This window comes from Mus pahari, chromosome 14 (genome assembly GCF_900095145.1).
Source record: "Mus pahari chromosome 14, PAHARI_EIJ_v1.1, whole genome shotgun sequence".
Lineage (NCBI taxonomy): Eukaryota > Metazoa > Chordata > Mammalia > Rodentia > Muridae > Mus > Mus pahari.
This window is the reverse complement of record NC_034603.1, coordinates 50,506,820-50,524,804: the sequence shown is the minus strand read 5'-3', so window position 1 is coordinate 50,524,804 and position 17,985 is coordinate 50,506,820. Positions and strand designations below refer to the sequence as shown.

Here is a 17,985-nt window from a genome sequence, read left to right as displayed (position 1 = left end):
GAGGCAGGCGGATTTCTGAGTTTGAGGCCAGCCTGGTCTACAAAGTGAGTTCCAGGACAGCCAGAGCTATACAGAGAAACCCTGTCTCGAAAAAAAAACCAAAAAGAAAAAAGAAAAAAAAAGATCTCCCTGTCTCAGCCTCTCTGGTGCTTAGGTTACAGGCGCAGATGAACCAGGTTTTTGTTGTTTGGAGGCAGAGTCTCACTCTATAGCTCTGTCTATCCTGGCATCTACCAAGTAAATCAGGCTGGCTTTGAACTCAGAAACTTTTGACTCTGCCTCCCAAGTGCTAGAATTCTAAAGGTGTACAAGAGTACATTCTACCTAAATCCGGTTTTTTCTTGTGTATGCCTGTCTGTGCACCATGTAAATGTGTAAATGTCTGGTGGCACTGGGTCCCCGGGAACTGAAATTATAGAAAGTTGTGAGCGAGCTGCCGTGAGTGCTGGGAATCACATGGGGGTCCTCTGTAAGAGCAGCCAGAGCTCTAACCACTCAACAATCTCGCCAGCCCCTAAACCTCAGTTCTTAATTAGTTAGGAAAGTAGGACTGTGGTCTGAGGCAACTCCTAAATTGCCTGTGGAAAGCTAGGCTCTTCAGGGTACTGGAGGAAAGGGGGCCAGGAGGAAGAGGTACCAGTTTCAATCTTGCTTTGTCCCCATGGAATAGAGATAATAAGCCAAATGACATGTGAAGAGGCTAGATGCCCAACACTCCAAGAGCAAGATAATGGGTGATGACGACACTTAGAAAGCCAAGAAGCTAGCACCTTGAGTTGGGGGAGGTTAGTGGCAGATTTCCAGTCCTTGTCGTCCCGGATTCGGGTGCATCGAGGAAATCGGATGGAGATCCCATCAGCAGTGTGTGCCTCAGATCTGGAAAATTCTGCCCCTGTGATCTCCCACACAGCAGCTTTCTGTCAGAAATAAAGCAGGTGGATTAACACTGGCCAGGAAGGAAGAGGTCTCCAGCAGACAGAAACTGCCAAGCATTTGAAAGCACAGAGGCTCTCAATGGCAGCCAAGAAGCCTGTGTGCCGGTTATGCCTCCTCTTGAATCCTGTCTGCTTACGCAGGGCCTGGTTTGGTTTAGTTCTAGAACGGCCTCTTTTCCAAATGGAAAGGAATTTGCTTTCTCCCCACTAAGGACAAGTCCTCATAGCTGGCTGGTTAGCCCTGTGCATGTCATTTGGCTGAATATCCAAGTCCCATCCTGGGTGGACCTTAGCAAAATTGGACTAACTTCTGAGGTACTGAAGAACTACAAACTACTTTAGGGATGGGGTCACAAAGCATCAGGTGACAATACCTTTGGGTCTGGGACGATAAAGTCAGGATAATAGATCTTGTTGATCTTCAGCCAGCTGGGTATCTTGCTAGGATCCTGAAGGAGAAAAGACACTGTTTTGAGCTCCTGTCATGCTGGAGCAAGGTTTAAACCCTGTCTTTGGTAATAAGACTGTGAAATGACTTAGCTAAAAAGGATGACCTCTCACCCCAAGTGTTCTTCCCTCTTCAAAGAGGCTGTGGCCATCTTCTATAAGATAGGCTCTCGGCCAGGCGTAGTGGTGCACACCTTTAATCCCAGCACTTGGGAGGCAGAGGCAGGCAGATTTCCGAGTTCAAGGCCAGCCTGGTCTACAAAGTGAGTTCCAGGAAAGAAAACGACAGGCTCTCTGAGATTTAAAAGCCTAATCCTGCTTCTATGGCCAAGAAGTAAGCCCTTTCTGAATTACGAATCGGGACTTGCAGAGCTCAGTCCTCAAAGCACAGTCTGTTTCAGGAAGGACGCCTTGCCCAGGCCTAGGGGCTACTAGGCCTTCCTCACCTTGCTGATCTTCACCATATCCAGCTCTTTCTGCAGGCGGGCAAGTGTGGCATCATCGTGGCCTCCAGCACATTTTGTAACAGTGCACCACTTCTGGCTGTCAGGATCATAGCAGCCCATGAGGAAGATGGACATCATTCCGCCTGGGAGGGGGACATGAATTGAGTGTGGGCTAGAAGGAAGCACCTCTGCCAGGCCCACAGTAGACTGCTTAGAGAAGAATGAGCCAAGGCCTTACCATCAAGAGTGCTAGAGTAAGCCAGGCAGTGGTGGCGCACGCCTTTAATCCTAGCACTTAGGAGGCAGAGGCAGGTGGATTTCTGAGTTGGAGGCCAGCCTGGTCTACAGAGTGAGTTCCAGGACAACCAGGGCTACAGAGAAACCCTGTTTCGAAAAACAAAACAAACAAACAAAAAAGTCACACTCAACTTACTGGGCTCCAGGAAACTGGACAGGTCCTGACCTATCGCAGACACAACCTGACAAACTGCCTAACTGTTCTACAGATCTCAGCTTTTTCGCCAATCAAGAAACAGATTTTTTGGGCTGGAGAGATGGCTCGCTCAGTGGTTAAGAGCACTGACTGCTCTTCCAGAGGTCCTGGGTTCAAATCCCAGCAACCACATGGTGGCTGACAACCATTTATAATGGGATCTGATGCCCTCTTCTGGTATGGCTGAAGACAGTTACAGTGTACTCATATACATTAAATGAATAAATAAATTTAAAAAGAAGAAACAGACTTTTTCTGAGAGGGAAGCCGTTAGGCCTTGAAACAGCTGGTAGTTGAGCTTCCTTGTGCCAGGACTGCACAGGTTATGCCTGACCAACTTTCTTTTAATTATCATTATTTTTCCTTTCTTATTAAAACCCTTAATTTTTTTTTGAGTGCGCACTTCTGTGCAGCAAGTCACAGTCCAGTCTTCATACATGCCACAGGGTACATGTGGGTGGGTGTCAGTTTTCTCCTTTTACCAAGTGGATACAAATGATCAGTTTAGGTCTGAAGGCTTGGGGCAGGGCTTTAAACCCACTGAGCTCTCACCAGCTCTTCTTACTCAACCAGTGTTTAAGACTGAAGCTCCCTGATGTCTCTGCCTGATGTGACCAGGGCCCTAGATCCCAGGACCAAGGAAGCCATGACTGGCAGATAAAGCTAGTAAGGCCAGTGTGTGTGTCTTCTGATAGAGTACCACCACAGGGACCAAACCACTGACCTTTGCTCCCTTGTCCATAGAAGGCCCCAAGAACCACCAGATCAGCTGTATCAGCCATGGCCCCCTCGTTCAAATAATCTTTCTTAACTTTCAGCCAGTGCCGCTTCCCAGGCTCATATGTACCCTGATGAAACACAAAAAATAGATCACAGATAATGGAAACTTCATAGAGGTGGGGTCCATCTTTTTACCACTATGGGCTGATCTCAGTGTCAAGGCACTACAGGACATACAAAGCCATTTTCAGATCTAGGACCAGCCTCCCCCAGTTGAGTGGGAAAGACTCCTACATAGCTCTCCCTCTCTCCCACCGCCAATGCCTCTGTCACCTCCAGCAGGAAAAGACAGGTACAGCAGCTATCTTACCTTCACATCCTTTAGCACCAACCCTTCCAAGCCCTCTCGGATCACCCGGTTTATCATGTCAGCCAGGTCTGAAGCTTTCTGAGGGACAGTAGGAGAAATGAGCAGGCTCATGTAAGAACAGACTGTTCATTTCTAGACACTAGTGTGTACAACTTGGAGCTGCTGTGCCTTTGAGAGGCAGACTGCAGACAAGTAGACAACATCGGCAATGGCTAACAACAAACTTACCAGCACCCCACCAGAGAATACCTAAGGGTCATCCTCTCACACTCCATGGGGTTCTCTGCTCTGGTTTCAACCATCAGATCTCTGCCTAGGATAGGACTCCACTTACTGTGACTTGCTTCATTTCTGAGAACATGATCCGGTTACGGATTTCAACCATGTTGTCATGAAGAAACTTCCGTCGCTCACAGAGAGGCCTAAGGGAAACAGCAGATCTGAGGTAAAGAGAGAGGTAAGGCTTCTGCCTCTCTCCCACTCCTAGCAGGGACTCTGACACAGGACAGTGCCCAGTGATAGAACTGTTGCTTCAGGAGAAGGACAGCTATGGATCCAAGCTCCCATATGAACAGTTGTACAATCAAAGGTTGCAAGGGCTCCAGCAACACTAGAGATAAACAACTATAAGCTGTGTAGCCCACAGCCAGTTCATAGCTGTGCTTTCTACTCTACTGAGCCAAGAGAGCACCAGGCTCCAGCCCCGACTACAGCTTTTGTCTCACTTGAACGATGTTACAACTCTTGTGCTATCCCTAACCCCCAGGCTGGCACAGGCCTCGGGACCCTACCCCATCAAGTCTGTCTCCTTTCCTAACCATGGGTGTAGCTATAGAACCAGGATTAGGGAGAATCCTAAGTGAATAAAGGACAAGTATCAGCAGTGTAGGTCCAAGCTGTTGGATGTAGTTCACTCGACGGCCAGTCCCCCCTGATGCTTCACCCATAGCACCCCTTATAAGCTCACAAATAAAATGCAAAACTGTTCACCCTATCTTTTTCCTAACTGAAGCCTCTACAGGCCCACCCCAGATAAACTCCCAGTGAAAATAAGAATCTTGGTTTAAAGATGGTAGCCAGGGAGTAAAATCCAATGGTGGATTATATGTTTAATACATGTTAGGCCCTGGATTCCATCTCCAGTACTGCAAAAAAATAAAAACAAAAACAAAAAAACCCAAACATGTCAAAATACGAGTTAACTCACCTGTCCATCAAGCTGACATCATTAAAGTAGATACAATCAAAAACAAACAGGCAGACATTAGCATCCTGGAAAGCAGCTTTCTGCAGAGAAAATGAGGCAGGAGGCACAGGAGGGCATGAGATCAGGAGTTCCGAAGGCCCTTGTGGACAGCCCTATCAGTGCTCTGCAGGGCCACAGAGCACTCCCTAGATGGTGCTCACTAAACTAGATCCCAAGTGTTTCTCAAAGGCCCAAATGTTAAAGGTTTGTTCTCAAGGGTGGTGATGCAGGGGAGGGGCCAAGTCATCAGCTCCTAAAGGGACTGTGGGACTGCCCCCTTCCTTTCGCCATGCTTCTCAGCTCATGATAGAAATGGCTTTGCTCTGCCACATGTTTAGTGATCTAAAGCTATGGGCCCCTGTAACCTCTAGATACAAAACCTTTCTCCTTTATAGAATGGTTATCTCTGGTATTGTTACAGTGTCGAAAGAACACATGCTCAACAGAAACCAACTCAAGTCTAAGTTGGTTCTAATATTTCCCCTCCACCCCTTTGTCAGACTGAAAGCACATTTTTTGCACACAGGACTTTTGGTGTATACCTTGTGCACTCCCAGAGTCCCAAAGGGCAGTGGTTTGCCTGTGTTGTTGTCAATCAGGAGCACCTCGGAATCCAAGATCATGCTCTGACCCCCAGGAAAAGCTTTGGGTATATAGTCCTTGAAGTGGGCCACCTAGAAGTAGAAAGGCGGCTTGGCAAGGAGGCCTTGGCAGTAAGACCTAAAACTAAGCCAGTGATCAAGGCTCAGGCAAAACAGCCCAGAGTACCTTGCAAGCCCAAGCAAGGAGTGAAATGAACAACTAGGTTGTGTCAGTCTCCTGAAGATTATCAGGCTATCTGCGTTATTACCTCGAGAATAGGCCTTCCCCTAAGTGGGAGCTCCGAAGCCCCTGCTGTCTTCAGAGTATAAGCACTGGGACGGGGTTCTTCCTAGCAGAGCCGGAGCCCTAATTTCTGATACTCAGTGCGAGAAGTCCCACTACAATTCCTGGTATTTCCTGACAATGCCTCTGCTGAGAGCAGTCCCTGCCTAGGGTGTGTAACAGGAAGAGGAAAGATCTGACTGACCATTCTTACTCCCTTCCATCCCCAACCCAGCCCTTTAAGGACCAATAGACATGGACTGATGACACAGTAAGCACTGATTCAATCCACAGTATTTGGAAAAGTAAAGAAAGCATATTCTGGAAAGCTGTGTTCAAATGTTCCTGAGTCACAAGAGGGACTGCCTCACGCCATCCTTACCACAGCCGTTCCTGATCAGCTTCTAGCACATCTGGAACAAGAACCTCACTTAAAGGTCCATGCAAGACTACTGCTCAGCTCTCTGCTCAACACAGAAAACAAGTGGCCCAGCCACCAAGTTTGGATCACACAATAAACCCCCAATACACAGACTCTGAGAAACTGAGTCAGAACTAGGGAAGAAGTGGGCAGCAAAGCCAGGAATTCCATTTACTCAGAAGCTACTGGAGCCAGCTATCCCAGCTGCTTCTCTTCCACAGACCTCCCAGGACTGGCCCCAGAAGCTGAGATGGGCTGAGGAACGAGGCTCTTAATTCCCATCAGCTCTGGGCAGGGCAGGGATCAGGATCCCAGACAGCCCCGCAACACTGTGCACTTAGCACACTCTAAGTGTGATAAGTGACCATGTGACCATGAAGGTCAGAATTTGTATCTACGTCTTTATGTCCACTTTATGTACGTTTTTATGTCCACTAGCTACCACCGTGCACAGGATTTGAGAAATACTCGTTGAACAAACCAATGAATGATAATCCAACAATTCCTTGTACAAGAACCCAGAAGGAGCACAGGGGACAGGGACACACCCAAGATTTTCACTTAGCTATCTACACTGCATTGTCTCAGGGAGCTCTTTCCTACCTGACTAACCCAAGTCTGGGCTCACTGGCTGTCCCAGTGAAGCAGCCTTTCATTACTAGAAGAGTGCAGGAATAAATTTCCTCCATTCATTTACAGAAAAACCGAATTTCTTCCTGTGAAACACAGCTTGAAAGGCCCTGCAGTTCTGGCCCGGTAGTTTTTAGAGGCAGGGAGGAGACGTCCTGCTGAAAGGGTATTAATTACCTTGTGAGGCAGGACAGGCTTGAGACTTCGGCTGAAGTAGCTGAAGTGGTCCCCCTTCTTGTGCACCTGGACTCGCTCACCATCGTATTTGATCTCAGAGAACATGCCATTGGGACACTTTTTCATTGCATATTCAATGGACTTGCAGGCCTCAGCCTTGGGATGGAGAAAACAAATGTGAGAACCGTTCAACAGCAGGGCTCCTCAGCAAGGCCTGGGGCTGGGACTGTCAGGACAGAACTGGGTTCTGGAACTGGCTCAGGGCAGACTGCTGAAGGGGTGATGTATTGCAAAGGGCTGGACAATGCTGTATTCTGATAATAAAATCATTAGCTGATATTCTGAGCTACATAGCAAGATTATCTCAAGTATAGAAAACAAAAAGACTCATCACCAAAGTTGGTTTAATAGTTTACATTCTGAAAAAGACAAATGCTATCCATTCTAGAATAAAATTCTTCTGAAAAGGATTTACTTTTTTCAGTAATGTAGGCTCTTACCAGGCACCTGGCTTATTAAGCACACTTGCTATCACAGTGAGATGGTGGAGCTAAGAGTGGAGAGGACCAGTGACAGTGGGGCTGGCAGGGTGACTGGAGCCAGAGACCAAAAGGACACCCAGACCCAGCCCTCACTCACATACTGGCATCTGCCAGACCCAAACAGTAACTACCATTTTGGGGGTTCTTGAAAGGCCACAAAACAATGTCATCTGATCTTTGATATGGTCCCTTAGAGGACAAGTGCTGAATGAGAAACCTGAAGGTGAGGGAGGTTATACACTTACTTAAGGCAGCCAGTAAACAACTAGACTCAGATTGTATCTGAGCCCTCATCCCAAGCCTGTGTGCTAAAGCACTAAGCATGCAACCCACACCATTCTTCAGACAAGGTTGTGGAAAAAGACTCTAGGAAGCACTCCCACAGAAGCCAGAAAAGCCCCTATTCCAGGCGGGAAGAGATACTGACCCTGCCATAGAGATCACACTATTTTAGCAAGCTAGTCTCTATTTCTGGTAGTGAGAGAACTCTTTCCTATTCCAAACATAGAAACCTAATACAAGGACTTAGAATAACACGATAGCTAAAAAATAAAAGTAAAAATAAAAATAAAGAGGCTCCCTGCATACCCCTGGAAAGCCCAGGGAGACTTATAGCAAGTGGCAGAATACCAGATGTTGACTCTGCTACAAATAAAACCAGAAGGGATGGCCATCCTCACTAAAGATCCAGAATCCAGTTATGTATAGAGTGAGGCTTTACTCCTGCAGCATCTTTTCCCTGTCACAGGAAGCCTGGCTCTGTTGCCAACTCTAAGTTACCCTGCAGGAGGTCAAGCCCTGTCTTCAAGTGTGAGGCTAAACTTCTTGGTCCCATGTGCCACTCTCACAGGGAGAGTAAAGTGCAAGAGGCTGGACTCAGGTTGTACTAAATCTCCTACCTTCTGAACCTTTACTTCCTGGCCTAGCACTGCTCTGCTCACCTCTACTCTTCCCCAGTCACCTACCAGAGCTCTTGTCTTTCATCCCTATGAGATGCCAACAACTTTAAGAGACATGGATAAGAGGGACAAGGCAGTGTTCCTCACCAGCATGGGCTGCACAGGCGTCATCAGTGAGGCCTGGACACTCAGAGTCCGTCGCCGGCCTGGGTCCTTCTCCACCTCCTGCTCATTGTGAAGGACTCGCTCCACCACATCCTGCAGGTTGCGTGATGCTTTGAAGGCTTCATAAGCATTGGGGTCAAGGGCATCTAACCTGTCAAGGAGAACAGGAACAAGGAAACAAGAGCTCTACATCTGACATTATGGCTGAGGGTAGCAGTCTGTCAGACAGGAGATGTGGGGAAGTAGCCTGCTTCCATCCTTTAACTTGACTAACCTATAGAAGTGGGCACATGGAGTCGCAGATAGTTATGAATGTATCCTAACACTAAATTTATTTAAAACATTTTTTTTTTGGGGGGGGGGGGTTGTTTTGTTTTGTTTTTGAGACAGGGTTTCTCTGTGTAGCCCTGGCTGTTCTGGAACTCACTCTGTAGACCAGGCTGGCCTCCAACTCAGAAATCCACCTGCCTCTGCCTCCCAAATGCTGGGATTAAAGGCGTGTGCCACCACCGCCCAGCCTTAAAACACTTTTTTTGGTATCTAGAATGGGTCTGCAATGGCTTCTGGCCCATCCCAGCCTTTCAGCTGTAGCAGCTTTGTGTTAAAGATAGTTCTCTCCACTTTGCTTGTGAGATAATGGGTTTGGAAGTGAGTTAGGGTCCAGAAGAAGTAATGAGGGTTCAAATCTGTAGCAGGACTCCCCAGTCTTGAGAGCAGCCTTGACAGGGTATTGGCAGTTTGGGACTGTGAGAGCAGCTGCGGCACTTACACATGTTTTGCACCCGAGTTCATCTTCAGATCATGTTTGATCAGCCGGATAATGCACTTAAGGTCATTGGCTGTACACCTAAAGAGATAAGGCATACTCAGCTTCACCTCTCAAGGACTTTGATCCCCCAAACCTCCCTTCCATGTCCGTGGGGTCTGCTTTCCATGGGGCCACCTCTCACCGGGAGGCTATGTCCTGCAGGGCCTGCTGCTGCTCATCCTCTTTGGTGAGCTTGGAGAGGTGCAGGAGGAAGGCATCCACTTCCTGAATGGTGAGGAGGCTTTTGGCAGCTGGGGGGAAAGACTTGCTCTGCTCAAAGAAGACTCTGATCGTCTCTGACACGTCACCCTGTCTCCAAAAACCAAAACGCCATGCTGCAACCCCAGGGAGCTTGGACGGATGCCAAGTCAAGAGTTCCAGCATGGCGGCTGTCCCTACGTTGTTCTTCCTGGGGACTCTCTCCCAGACAGTTCTTAGGAGGGGTCCATCTATCCACCCACCTGCTTTAGCTGAGCAGAGGCACAGCACCAATCTAAGACCAAACCAATCTGATTCCTGATTAAGAGTCTGGACCAAAAGACATGGTTCATCCTTAGTAGATGCTTGGATAAAAACTTTCTATGGCACCAAGGCAGGAGTCATGGACAAACCAAAGATGAATAGAAAGTCCAAAGACAGACAGGGAAAACAAGCAAGCAGATAAAGCCCAGCATAGTCCCAGGAGAGACAAAGGAAGTCTCAAGCCCTGACTTTTCAGAGAAGGCCTTTGTGGCTTGTCAGTGGTATCTTTCAGTTATCCAACTTAGGAAAGGAACAGCTGTATCTTCACACTTGGTTTCCCAGCCTAACAGAATCTCATTCATTAAGTTTCAGTTTCCTATACCAGCATGTGCTCAGTTATTGTTTAAAATGGCTATGGGAAGGCAATCCTGGCGGAGTCCCACGTAGGTTATGACCTCCCTACACCTGTATCTGACCTGTTCTAGGTCCCGGGCCATATCATCTGGGTTGCAGTTAAAAATTCGGCTAAAAAGTTTCACAATCTGCTTATCATTCAAGTTGTAAACACTCTTGATAACACCAGGCAGCAGCAGCTTCACTGTTAGGTACACATCACCGTGAAAGCCATCTGAAAAACAAAGGAAAGGAACCCCCATTAAGAAATGGAGATGTCAGGTGTGATGCTACACGCCTTCTATCCCAGACTCAGGAGACAAGCCTGAATGCAGATCTCTGTGAGTTCAAGGCTACCCTGCTCTATATAGTGAGTACTAGGATAGCCAAGGATATACAGTGAGGTCCTATCTAAATAATAATAATAATAATAATAATAATAATAATAATAATAATAATAATGAAGAGGAAGAGGAGGAGAAAGAGGAGGAGGAGGAGGAAGAAGAAAGCAGAGCCTGCTTCCCACAGCTCCCTGCATGTGTAACTGTCTCACCTTTACTCCATAGTCTCCCAGTGGGCAAAGCCCCCAACTTTCACCTTGTGATGAAATAAGAGATACCGAATGACAATGTTCTAGATCCACGAAAGAAACAAGAGCCAGGGGATTCTACTCTACACTGGGCATGTGGTTCGCCTAATCACATATGCAATTGGGACATTTCTCTGTTGTGTCAAATGTGATGGGCTCTTCTGCCTTCTGGGGACAAAATAAGAGCAGAGGAAGAAATCTGCCAAGTATCCAAGCAGAACTGGCCATGTAACATGCAGGGTCTAGTGAGAATTCCACTATGAGATCCCATTTCAAGATGATCAAGAATTCTGACATACAAGTGTCTTTGCACATCAAGCTGGCCATGGCTCTGAGCTCTTCATAGAAAAAGCATGTTCAGCATATGTACAGTCCCACCTCCTGTGGAGCCTTTCTGCAAGAAGTCGTGGATGATCTGGGTCTTGGTGTTATAGCTAGGATTTTCAGCCACCATGGCGCACAGCTTCCGGAACTCTCGTAGCAGACAATCTTTGTGCTTAGGGTCACATTTACTTGCGGACAGACTCGTCCTAGGAGCAGGGCTTGAGGGGGCTTGCTCAGAGTTGTTGGGTTTGGCTGCTGGTGAGAGAAACAACACAGATGATTCGTTTTTCTTTTCTGGGGAAGCACAAAAAGGAAGAAATAAAATTTTGCTGGGGGCTTATGTCATTTTATGCAAGCCCTCAAAGAGTCCCTGGAGATAGATGTCCCAGATCCGTGTATCAGGTATAGACATGGAGGCCAAGGAACCAGTACAAATACCACTGCATAAAGACTACACTGAGAAGCACCCATGTATGTGAGTACCTCACATAGGAACAAAGGCTGCTTTCATGCCACAAACCATCAAGCGGATCTCAGAACAATTGTCTTTCTGACTCCACATTCCTGGGATGAGCAAAAGAGAAGAAACCAAAGGACCTGTAAAGCTGAAATGACTGTCACTGTGGACTGTCAACACCACTGCAAACCTGACGGGTTATAGAGTTTACTGTCCTCTTACTGATGAGTCCAAGGCCTGAGAGCAGACAGCTTTCAAGACCATCTACCTCCTTGGAAGAAGAGGGAAGACAGGGATGCCAGCAACAGAGTCAGGGCCCACCAGTGTGACCCAGCTCATCTTTTCTTTTTGTCAAAATAAAAGGCACCTTTGGTTATCTGAGAGAAACCTCAGTGATTCTCACTTTGTTGTGACCACTTTCAAGAGCAAAGCAGAGTTGTTACATCACTGAGCTGCTGACTAAGGCTTCTTGTTTGGGTCTGTAAACTCTAAGTCTGTCATCATCCCTGACCTGGAATCTGATTTGGGGTGGAGATCTTTCCAGAGCACTGGTATTTAGCCAGGTTCGTGAAGAACAGCACCCTGATCTCAACTCTTCTAAGCCCCATGCACAAGATCAAGGCCCTCCCTGGACTGTGTCATCTTTAGTGTCACCTGGATTCTTTGGCATCCCTATCATTGGTTCACTACCAAGCACAACTGGAGTTTTCAAATAATAAAATCTGCAAGAGATGGCAGCACATGCCTGGACTTCTAGCACCCAGGAAGCAGAGACACGAAGATCTTAATTTCAGAACAGGCTGGACAAGAAGACCTACCTCTCTTGTCGGGCGTGGTGGCACTCGCCTTTAATCCCAGCACATGGGAGGCAGAGGCAGGCAGATTTCTGAGTTCAAGGCTAGCCTGGTCTACAAAGTGAGTTCCAGGACAGCCAGGGCTACACAGAGAAACCCTGTCTCGAAAAACCAAAAGAAAAAAAAAAATTTGGGTTGGGAGTAGCCTTTAATGGGTGAGCCATCTCTCCAATTCAAGACTGTCTCTTAAACAAAACAATCCATGCATGCATGTGTACATGATAAAACTCCTACAGAACCATGCGCCATTTCTATAATGTTATCTCCCATAGTCCTCTGACAGGACTGATATCTTGATTCACTGACTAAGCCGTAGACACTCAAGTAAGTGAAGACTTGCTCAAAGCACCAAGCTGTCAAGCATGGAGCAAACCTCAATTCTCCTGACGTCACATCCAGGCTTCTTTAAATCTCCAGACTGTTCAAGTCCAAAGGTTTCATCTTGTTATGATTTTCTTCAATTGAGCCAGCCTATAGAATTGTTTATCTCAAACCATAAAGGGTAAATAACACACTACTGGGACAAACAGACATCAAAGTAATACTAGCTCCATGTCAGCCTAAACTTCAGTCCATTCACAGAGTGAGCATGAAAGTATCAGAAAAGCACCTCCTCAGGTTAAGTGAAGAACAAAGCCCCGAGGCCAATGCTTCCTCTTACCTATATCCAATAAATGACCCTTTCAAGGCCTATATGCACCATAGCTTCTAGCAATGATTCACTGATTCCATATCCACAAACAGTAGTTTGTTATGCAACAGAAACAACTTACTTATATATGTACATGATAACAAATTACTGTTTATCTTGCCAAGCCTTAAGCAAGAGATAGGAGATGGACTCTGAATTCAGAGCCCATTAAATCCCAAGTCTTCTTGCTTTATCATTGGGCCCTACTATCTCCCAACAAAACACTATACCCTCCATTCAGAGTTTCCTCTGGTTCTAAGTTCATACAGCTCAACTTTAGGAATACATGAGCACAGAAAACCAAGAGAAATCAAAGGAAAACGTTTTATGCATGACCTCTCTCCTCAGTTCAGGCAAGTTTAAGCAAACAATTTCTCAGAATTCTTTCATTTAAAAATATAAGAGGAGCAGGTTAGAAAAAAATCTTTTTGACCCAGGTAATAACTTTAAGTAGAAGTCTTGATAAACCAACATGTTCCTGCTATATCAGAGATTAAAGTACACAAAGAAATATTGTCCAAGTGGAGCACAGAGTTAAGCCATGGCCAGACTGCCCAGACAGAAGCCAGGTATGGACACTTGGTAAAGCAGTGTTTTCACTGAGCCAGAGACTTAGACACCAAATAGAGGGCCTTAACAGGAGAAGTCGCTGTAACACATCTTACCTGAAAAGCCAGAGAACTTCCGAGGATTGGTACTGGTAATAAACGAAGCACCTTTCACTGGAGATGTCACCTGGCCAGTGGTTGTCAGCTTAGCCTGGACAGCAGCTTTCTTCTTAGGTGTGGCAGTTGCCTTAGAAGACAGGTCTACAGGACCCACAAAGAACAAAAGTACCCTTCAGACAAAGACTGCCAAGAAAGCTTCTGAGATCTTATCAACAGTTTTCAAATCCTTGTTTGGTAGTTTCTATTGTATTATGATCCCAGGCTGTCTAGCCTTTTTGAGTAAAGGGAGGCATTAAAAGGTCAGAGAGAAGGAGACAAAGCAAACAGATATTTTGGATCATTACATCTATTAGTAACTTGAATTTTCATCAAAATTGCCCACCTTTTATCCAATATATAAGAATTAGTACAGATTTGGGGGGAAACTAATAATGGCTTTTTATTCAGATTTTTATTTTATGTGCATAGTTGTTTTGCCCGCATATATGTCTGGGTATATGTGTGTGCCTGGTACCCAGGGAGACCAGAAAAGGGTGTTGGATCCCTTGGGATTAGAGTTGCAGATGGTTGTAAGCTGCCATGGAGGTACTGGGAATTGAACCCAGGTCCTCTAGAAAAGCCACCTTTGCTCTTAACTGCTGAGTCATCCCTCCAGCCCCAGCAATCACATTTTGATAGATAAAACTTGGAGCTAGCTCAGTAGAGTAGTCTCAAAATATAGAAACAATGAAGTAAAATGGAGAAAGCAGAACATGTCTGTCTGGCACAGGTAGGGAAATCTGAGTGCTCACTGCACTTCCTTCCTACTGAGATGCAAGTCAGGATGAAGGCCAAGAACAACAGAGGCCTGTCTTTAGAGCCACAGCCTTTAGCTCTATTACTTTAGAGTCTGAGAGTTCTCAAATATGCATATAAAAGTGAGCATGCATGTATGTGTAGACATATGAACATATGTATGTGATTGTCTATATGTGCATGCTTATCTTTCTAGTTGTCTGTTCCAAGGACTTAGAATCAAAGATATGCTATGATGATGAAACATATAGCATCCAGATTCTAGTTTCTAAAACTGTTTTTCCATTGATGGGAATCCAGACTCCTTAGAGAAATGGCTGTCTCCAAGGCGAGGGGAGGACAGACACACAGAAGAAAGTCAAGAGCATGCTCTTACGCCTAATGCATAAGTACTTATAGATGTTTTTCAGACAGGGTCTTGCTAGCCTTAAACTCACTCCTGAATACCTAAGATTGCAGGCTCATACCACCTCACCTAGCTAGAACTCTCAAAGAAAATGATGTGCCTGCCAGGTGTACTTGGAAAACGTGCAATTTCAGATTTGAAACGCTGATGCAGAAAAGACTGAGTTTAAAGTGAAACTTAAAAGTCTGGAGAGAGAATGGGAGTGGGAGGGAGGGAGAGAGGGAGAGAAGGAAGGAGGGAGGGAGGGAGGGAGGGAGGGAGAGCGCGCACGAGAGAGTGAGCGCACAAATGCAAACAAGCAAACTACGGTATACAGAATACAAAAGCCAGTCTAAAGGATGTGCAAGCTGGCCAAATATAGGATAATTAAGTACCAAACCGAGTGTAATATTGAATTGTAAGTTTCTGGGGAAAAGTAGTAACCTACAAGTTCATAAAGCTAACAAAGCGCCATCTACAAGGTTGGTGGTAGCATGTATTCTTTAAAAATATCACTATCTAAAAGAAAGACCATGAGTACCAGCTTTGTAACACAAGCCTGTAATCTTAGCCCTGAGAAGACAGGACAGGAAGGGTGCTCCAAGTTTGAGGCCAACCCAAGCTATATGGCATAGCAAGAACACATCTCAAAAAAACCAAAACCAAACATAAAACAACAAAACAAAACAAAACAAAGCACTCCTGGAAAGGCTGCAGAGTAAAGGAGGCCAAAGAGACATGACAACTAAATGTAAAGAGACATGACAACCAAATGCAATGCCCAGTCCGTGACAACTAAATGTAATGCCCAAAGAGACATGAAGCCAAAGAGACATGACAACTAAATGTAAAGAGACATGACAACCAAATGCAATGCCCAGTCCATGACAACTAAATGTAATGCCCAAAGAGACATGAGGCCAAAGAGACATGACAACTAAATGTAATGCCCAGTCCGATCCTACACCTGAGCCCTGCAATGGAGGAAAATGTACTACTCAAGTATAGCCTTCAGTCAACTGACAGAACAACAGACAGATAAGTTTACTGAGGCGGACAGGTAAACTATGATCTTGGAAGAAAAGATCCTATTTTTAAAGATACACACTGGGTAACTCCAGGGCCTGGTGATACAACTTTCTCTAAATGGCTCAATAAAAACCATACCTGGGGCTGGTGAGATGGCTCAGTGGGTAAGAGCACCTGACTGCTCTTCTGAAGGTGCAGAGTTCAAATCCCAGCAACCACATGGTGGCTCACAACCATCTGTAACAAGATCTGACGCCCTCTTCTGGAGTGTCTGAAGACAGCTACAGTGTACTTACATATAATAAATAAATCAATCTTTAAAAACAAAACAAACAAGCCTGATATGGAAGAGGGAATGAGCACATAAACAGAAATGATAAAGCAAACTGACTGCTATCAAGAAGGAAATCTGTGTAGAGAGCCTGACAGTTCCTATTCTTTTAACTGTTCTGTGAATTTGAAATTATGTCCAAGGAGGATGCAAAGAGAAAGAAACCTCTGAGACTTCAGTCTCCTGGTGCTCTGTTCCACCAGCACCAGCAAGCTGAGAGAGCAGGCTCTCCCCTCACCTGCAATATGCTGGCTTATCTGTTCCTTTTCATTATCTTCCAGCTCTTCCCAGCCTTCCAGCTCTGTGAGGTCTTCAATTTTTTTTGTGGTGGCCCGCGCCCGTTCCAGTTTCTCAAACATGCACTTAATGTGGTACCACTCTTTCATATCACCCCCAGACTCTGAGAAGGGGTTGGGTACCACTTTGCCAATGCGGCATACGCCCTTTACAATCTTTTCCTTGCATTTCTTGCAGCCAGCTGTGCCCCGCTTGGCATAGTCCACACAGAACCGCTGCTCTGCCATCGCACAGGGACCAGTACAGAGTCCCACATGCGACCCTGGCCAGAAAGTAAGGTGGGTGGCGCGTGGTCTTGGATGACCTCTCTGGAGAGTTAGGACAGGCTTTCTTCTCTGGAGGAGGCAGCACCCAATGAGATTTGTTCCCGACCACTGGCTGAACAGTCTTATGGCAGCCCAGCGATTCTGTTCTGGGAACAGGCACAGTTCTTTTCTGCCAAGGGCACAAAGGTTTCTTGGGAAGAGGATCTTGAAAGCCAAAGTCATATAGCTGCATAAAAGGGTAGAAACAGACAGACAGACATGAAGAATCCAGGTTTCTAATTTCTCAATGGCTAGACTCTCATACAGAGCACGTGACTAACCAAACACTTCCCAACGCATTAAATATTTACCACCCAGAGTTCCGATACAGGAAAAACCAGTTTCCAAAGGAGTGTACAACACCAACACTGTAGAGACTGAGTGTAAAGGTACTCATAATGGATGGTGACCTTTAAATATTATCAACATACTGAAGCTTTGTCTTAAAAATCAAGAAAAATTACATTATGTTTATGAAGTTTCCCTGTGAAATATAACACATGAGACACTTTCAGAAAACAATTAAGCCACTATAACAGTTTTGGGATTTCAGAAGAGGGCCCCTTTGAGAGGCAACTAATCAGAGTCTATAATCAGATTGACTGCCCATGTTCAAAACCTTACTTAGCTGTTTATCAGTTGTGTGACCTCTGTTCAGTTACTTTACCTCTCTGCTCCTATTTCATCTGTAAAATGCAGCTCACAGTGGTACCTAATTCGAGTAGTTGTTCTAAGAGTAAAAGTCCTTAGAATCAGAATACACAATTCCCTTCCTTAATCAGCAACCTGAATCAGGGGAGGTTGAAATAACTGGACTGTAAGAATCTAAGCAAGTGATGAACCAATTCAAGTGGAAAATGATTATTCCTATCCCTTCTTATATCTGTAATTATTTAAGTGGCTTTACAGTTTTAATTTTCAATTTACTGGAATCTATTTTTAGTCTCCACTCTGCTGAGAACTAAAATTGATATTGTGTCAGAGCAGCTAGAAGGCTGAGGTAGAGCAGAGCACAGCAGGTGTACTATTGAAGAAGGGGTTGGAGGCCAAGCCTACCCATCTATAGGGGGGGCGGGAAGGTGGGACTGATATCAGGGGACTCTGTTTCCTCCAACAGGGCCCACCCTAGCCAGCCACCTTAGTTGGCCAATCCTCCCACCTCCAGTCCTGGGATTGTAGATATGAGCCACTAAGCATGACTTCAGTTTATTTTCTATTATTTCTTTTTCTTTTTCTTTCTTT

General features: G+C 45.7%; 1 protein-coding gene across 4 annotated transcripts in view; it reads right to left on the bottom strand.

Annotated features, from left to right (window-relative positions):
- Lig3 (DNA ligase 3) overlaps positions 1-17,985 on the bottom strand; it is a 24,750-nt gene that overhangs the window by 5,511 nt on the left and 1,254 nt on the right. For 2 of the 4 annotated variants that reach the window (XM_021213763.1, XM_021213764.1), the window contains exons 2-17: positions 16,380-16,930; positions 13,599-13,742; positions 10,986-11,186; positions 10,102-10,253; positions 9,306-9,472; positions 9,125-9,202; positions 8,338-8,506; positions 6,750-6,905; positions 5,200-5,331; positions 4,619-4,698; positions 3,746-3,833; positions 3,412-3,489; positions 3,046-3,169; positions 1,829-1,971; positions 1,310-1,384; positions 771-917 (exon numbers count right to left, since the gene is read on the bottom strand). In XM_021213763.1, coding sequence (XP_021069422.1) covers positions 771-917; positions 1,310-1,384; positions 1,829-1,971; positions 3,046-3,169; positions 3,412-3,489; positions 3,746-3,833; positions 4,619-4,698; positions 5,200-5,331; positions 6,750-6,905; positions 8,338-8,506; positions 9,125-9,202; positions 9,306-9,472; positions 10,102-10,253; positions 10,986-11,186; positions 13,599-13,742; positions 16,380-16,926 — 2,481 coding nt within the window. In that variant the 5' untranslated portion in view covers positions 16,927-16,930. The remainder of the gene's footprint in view (positions 1-770; positions 918-1,309; positions 1,385-1,828; positions 1,972-3,045; positions 3,170-3,411; positions 3,490-3,745; positions 3,834-4,618; positions 4,699-5,199; positions 5,332-6,749; positions 6,906-8,337; positions 8,507-9,124; positions 9,203-9,305; positions 9,473-10,101; positions 10,254-10,985; positions 11,187-13,598; positions 13,743-16,379; positions 16,931-17,985) is intronic. The other 2 variants (XM_021213765.1, XM_021213766.1) reach the window with 1 other exon arrangement.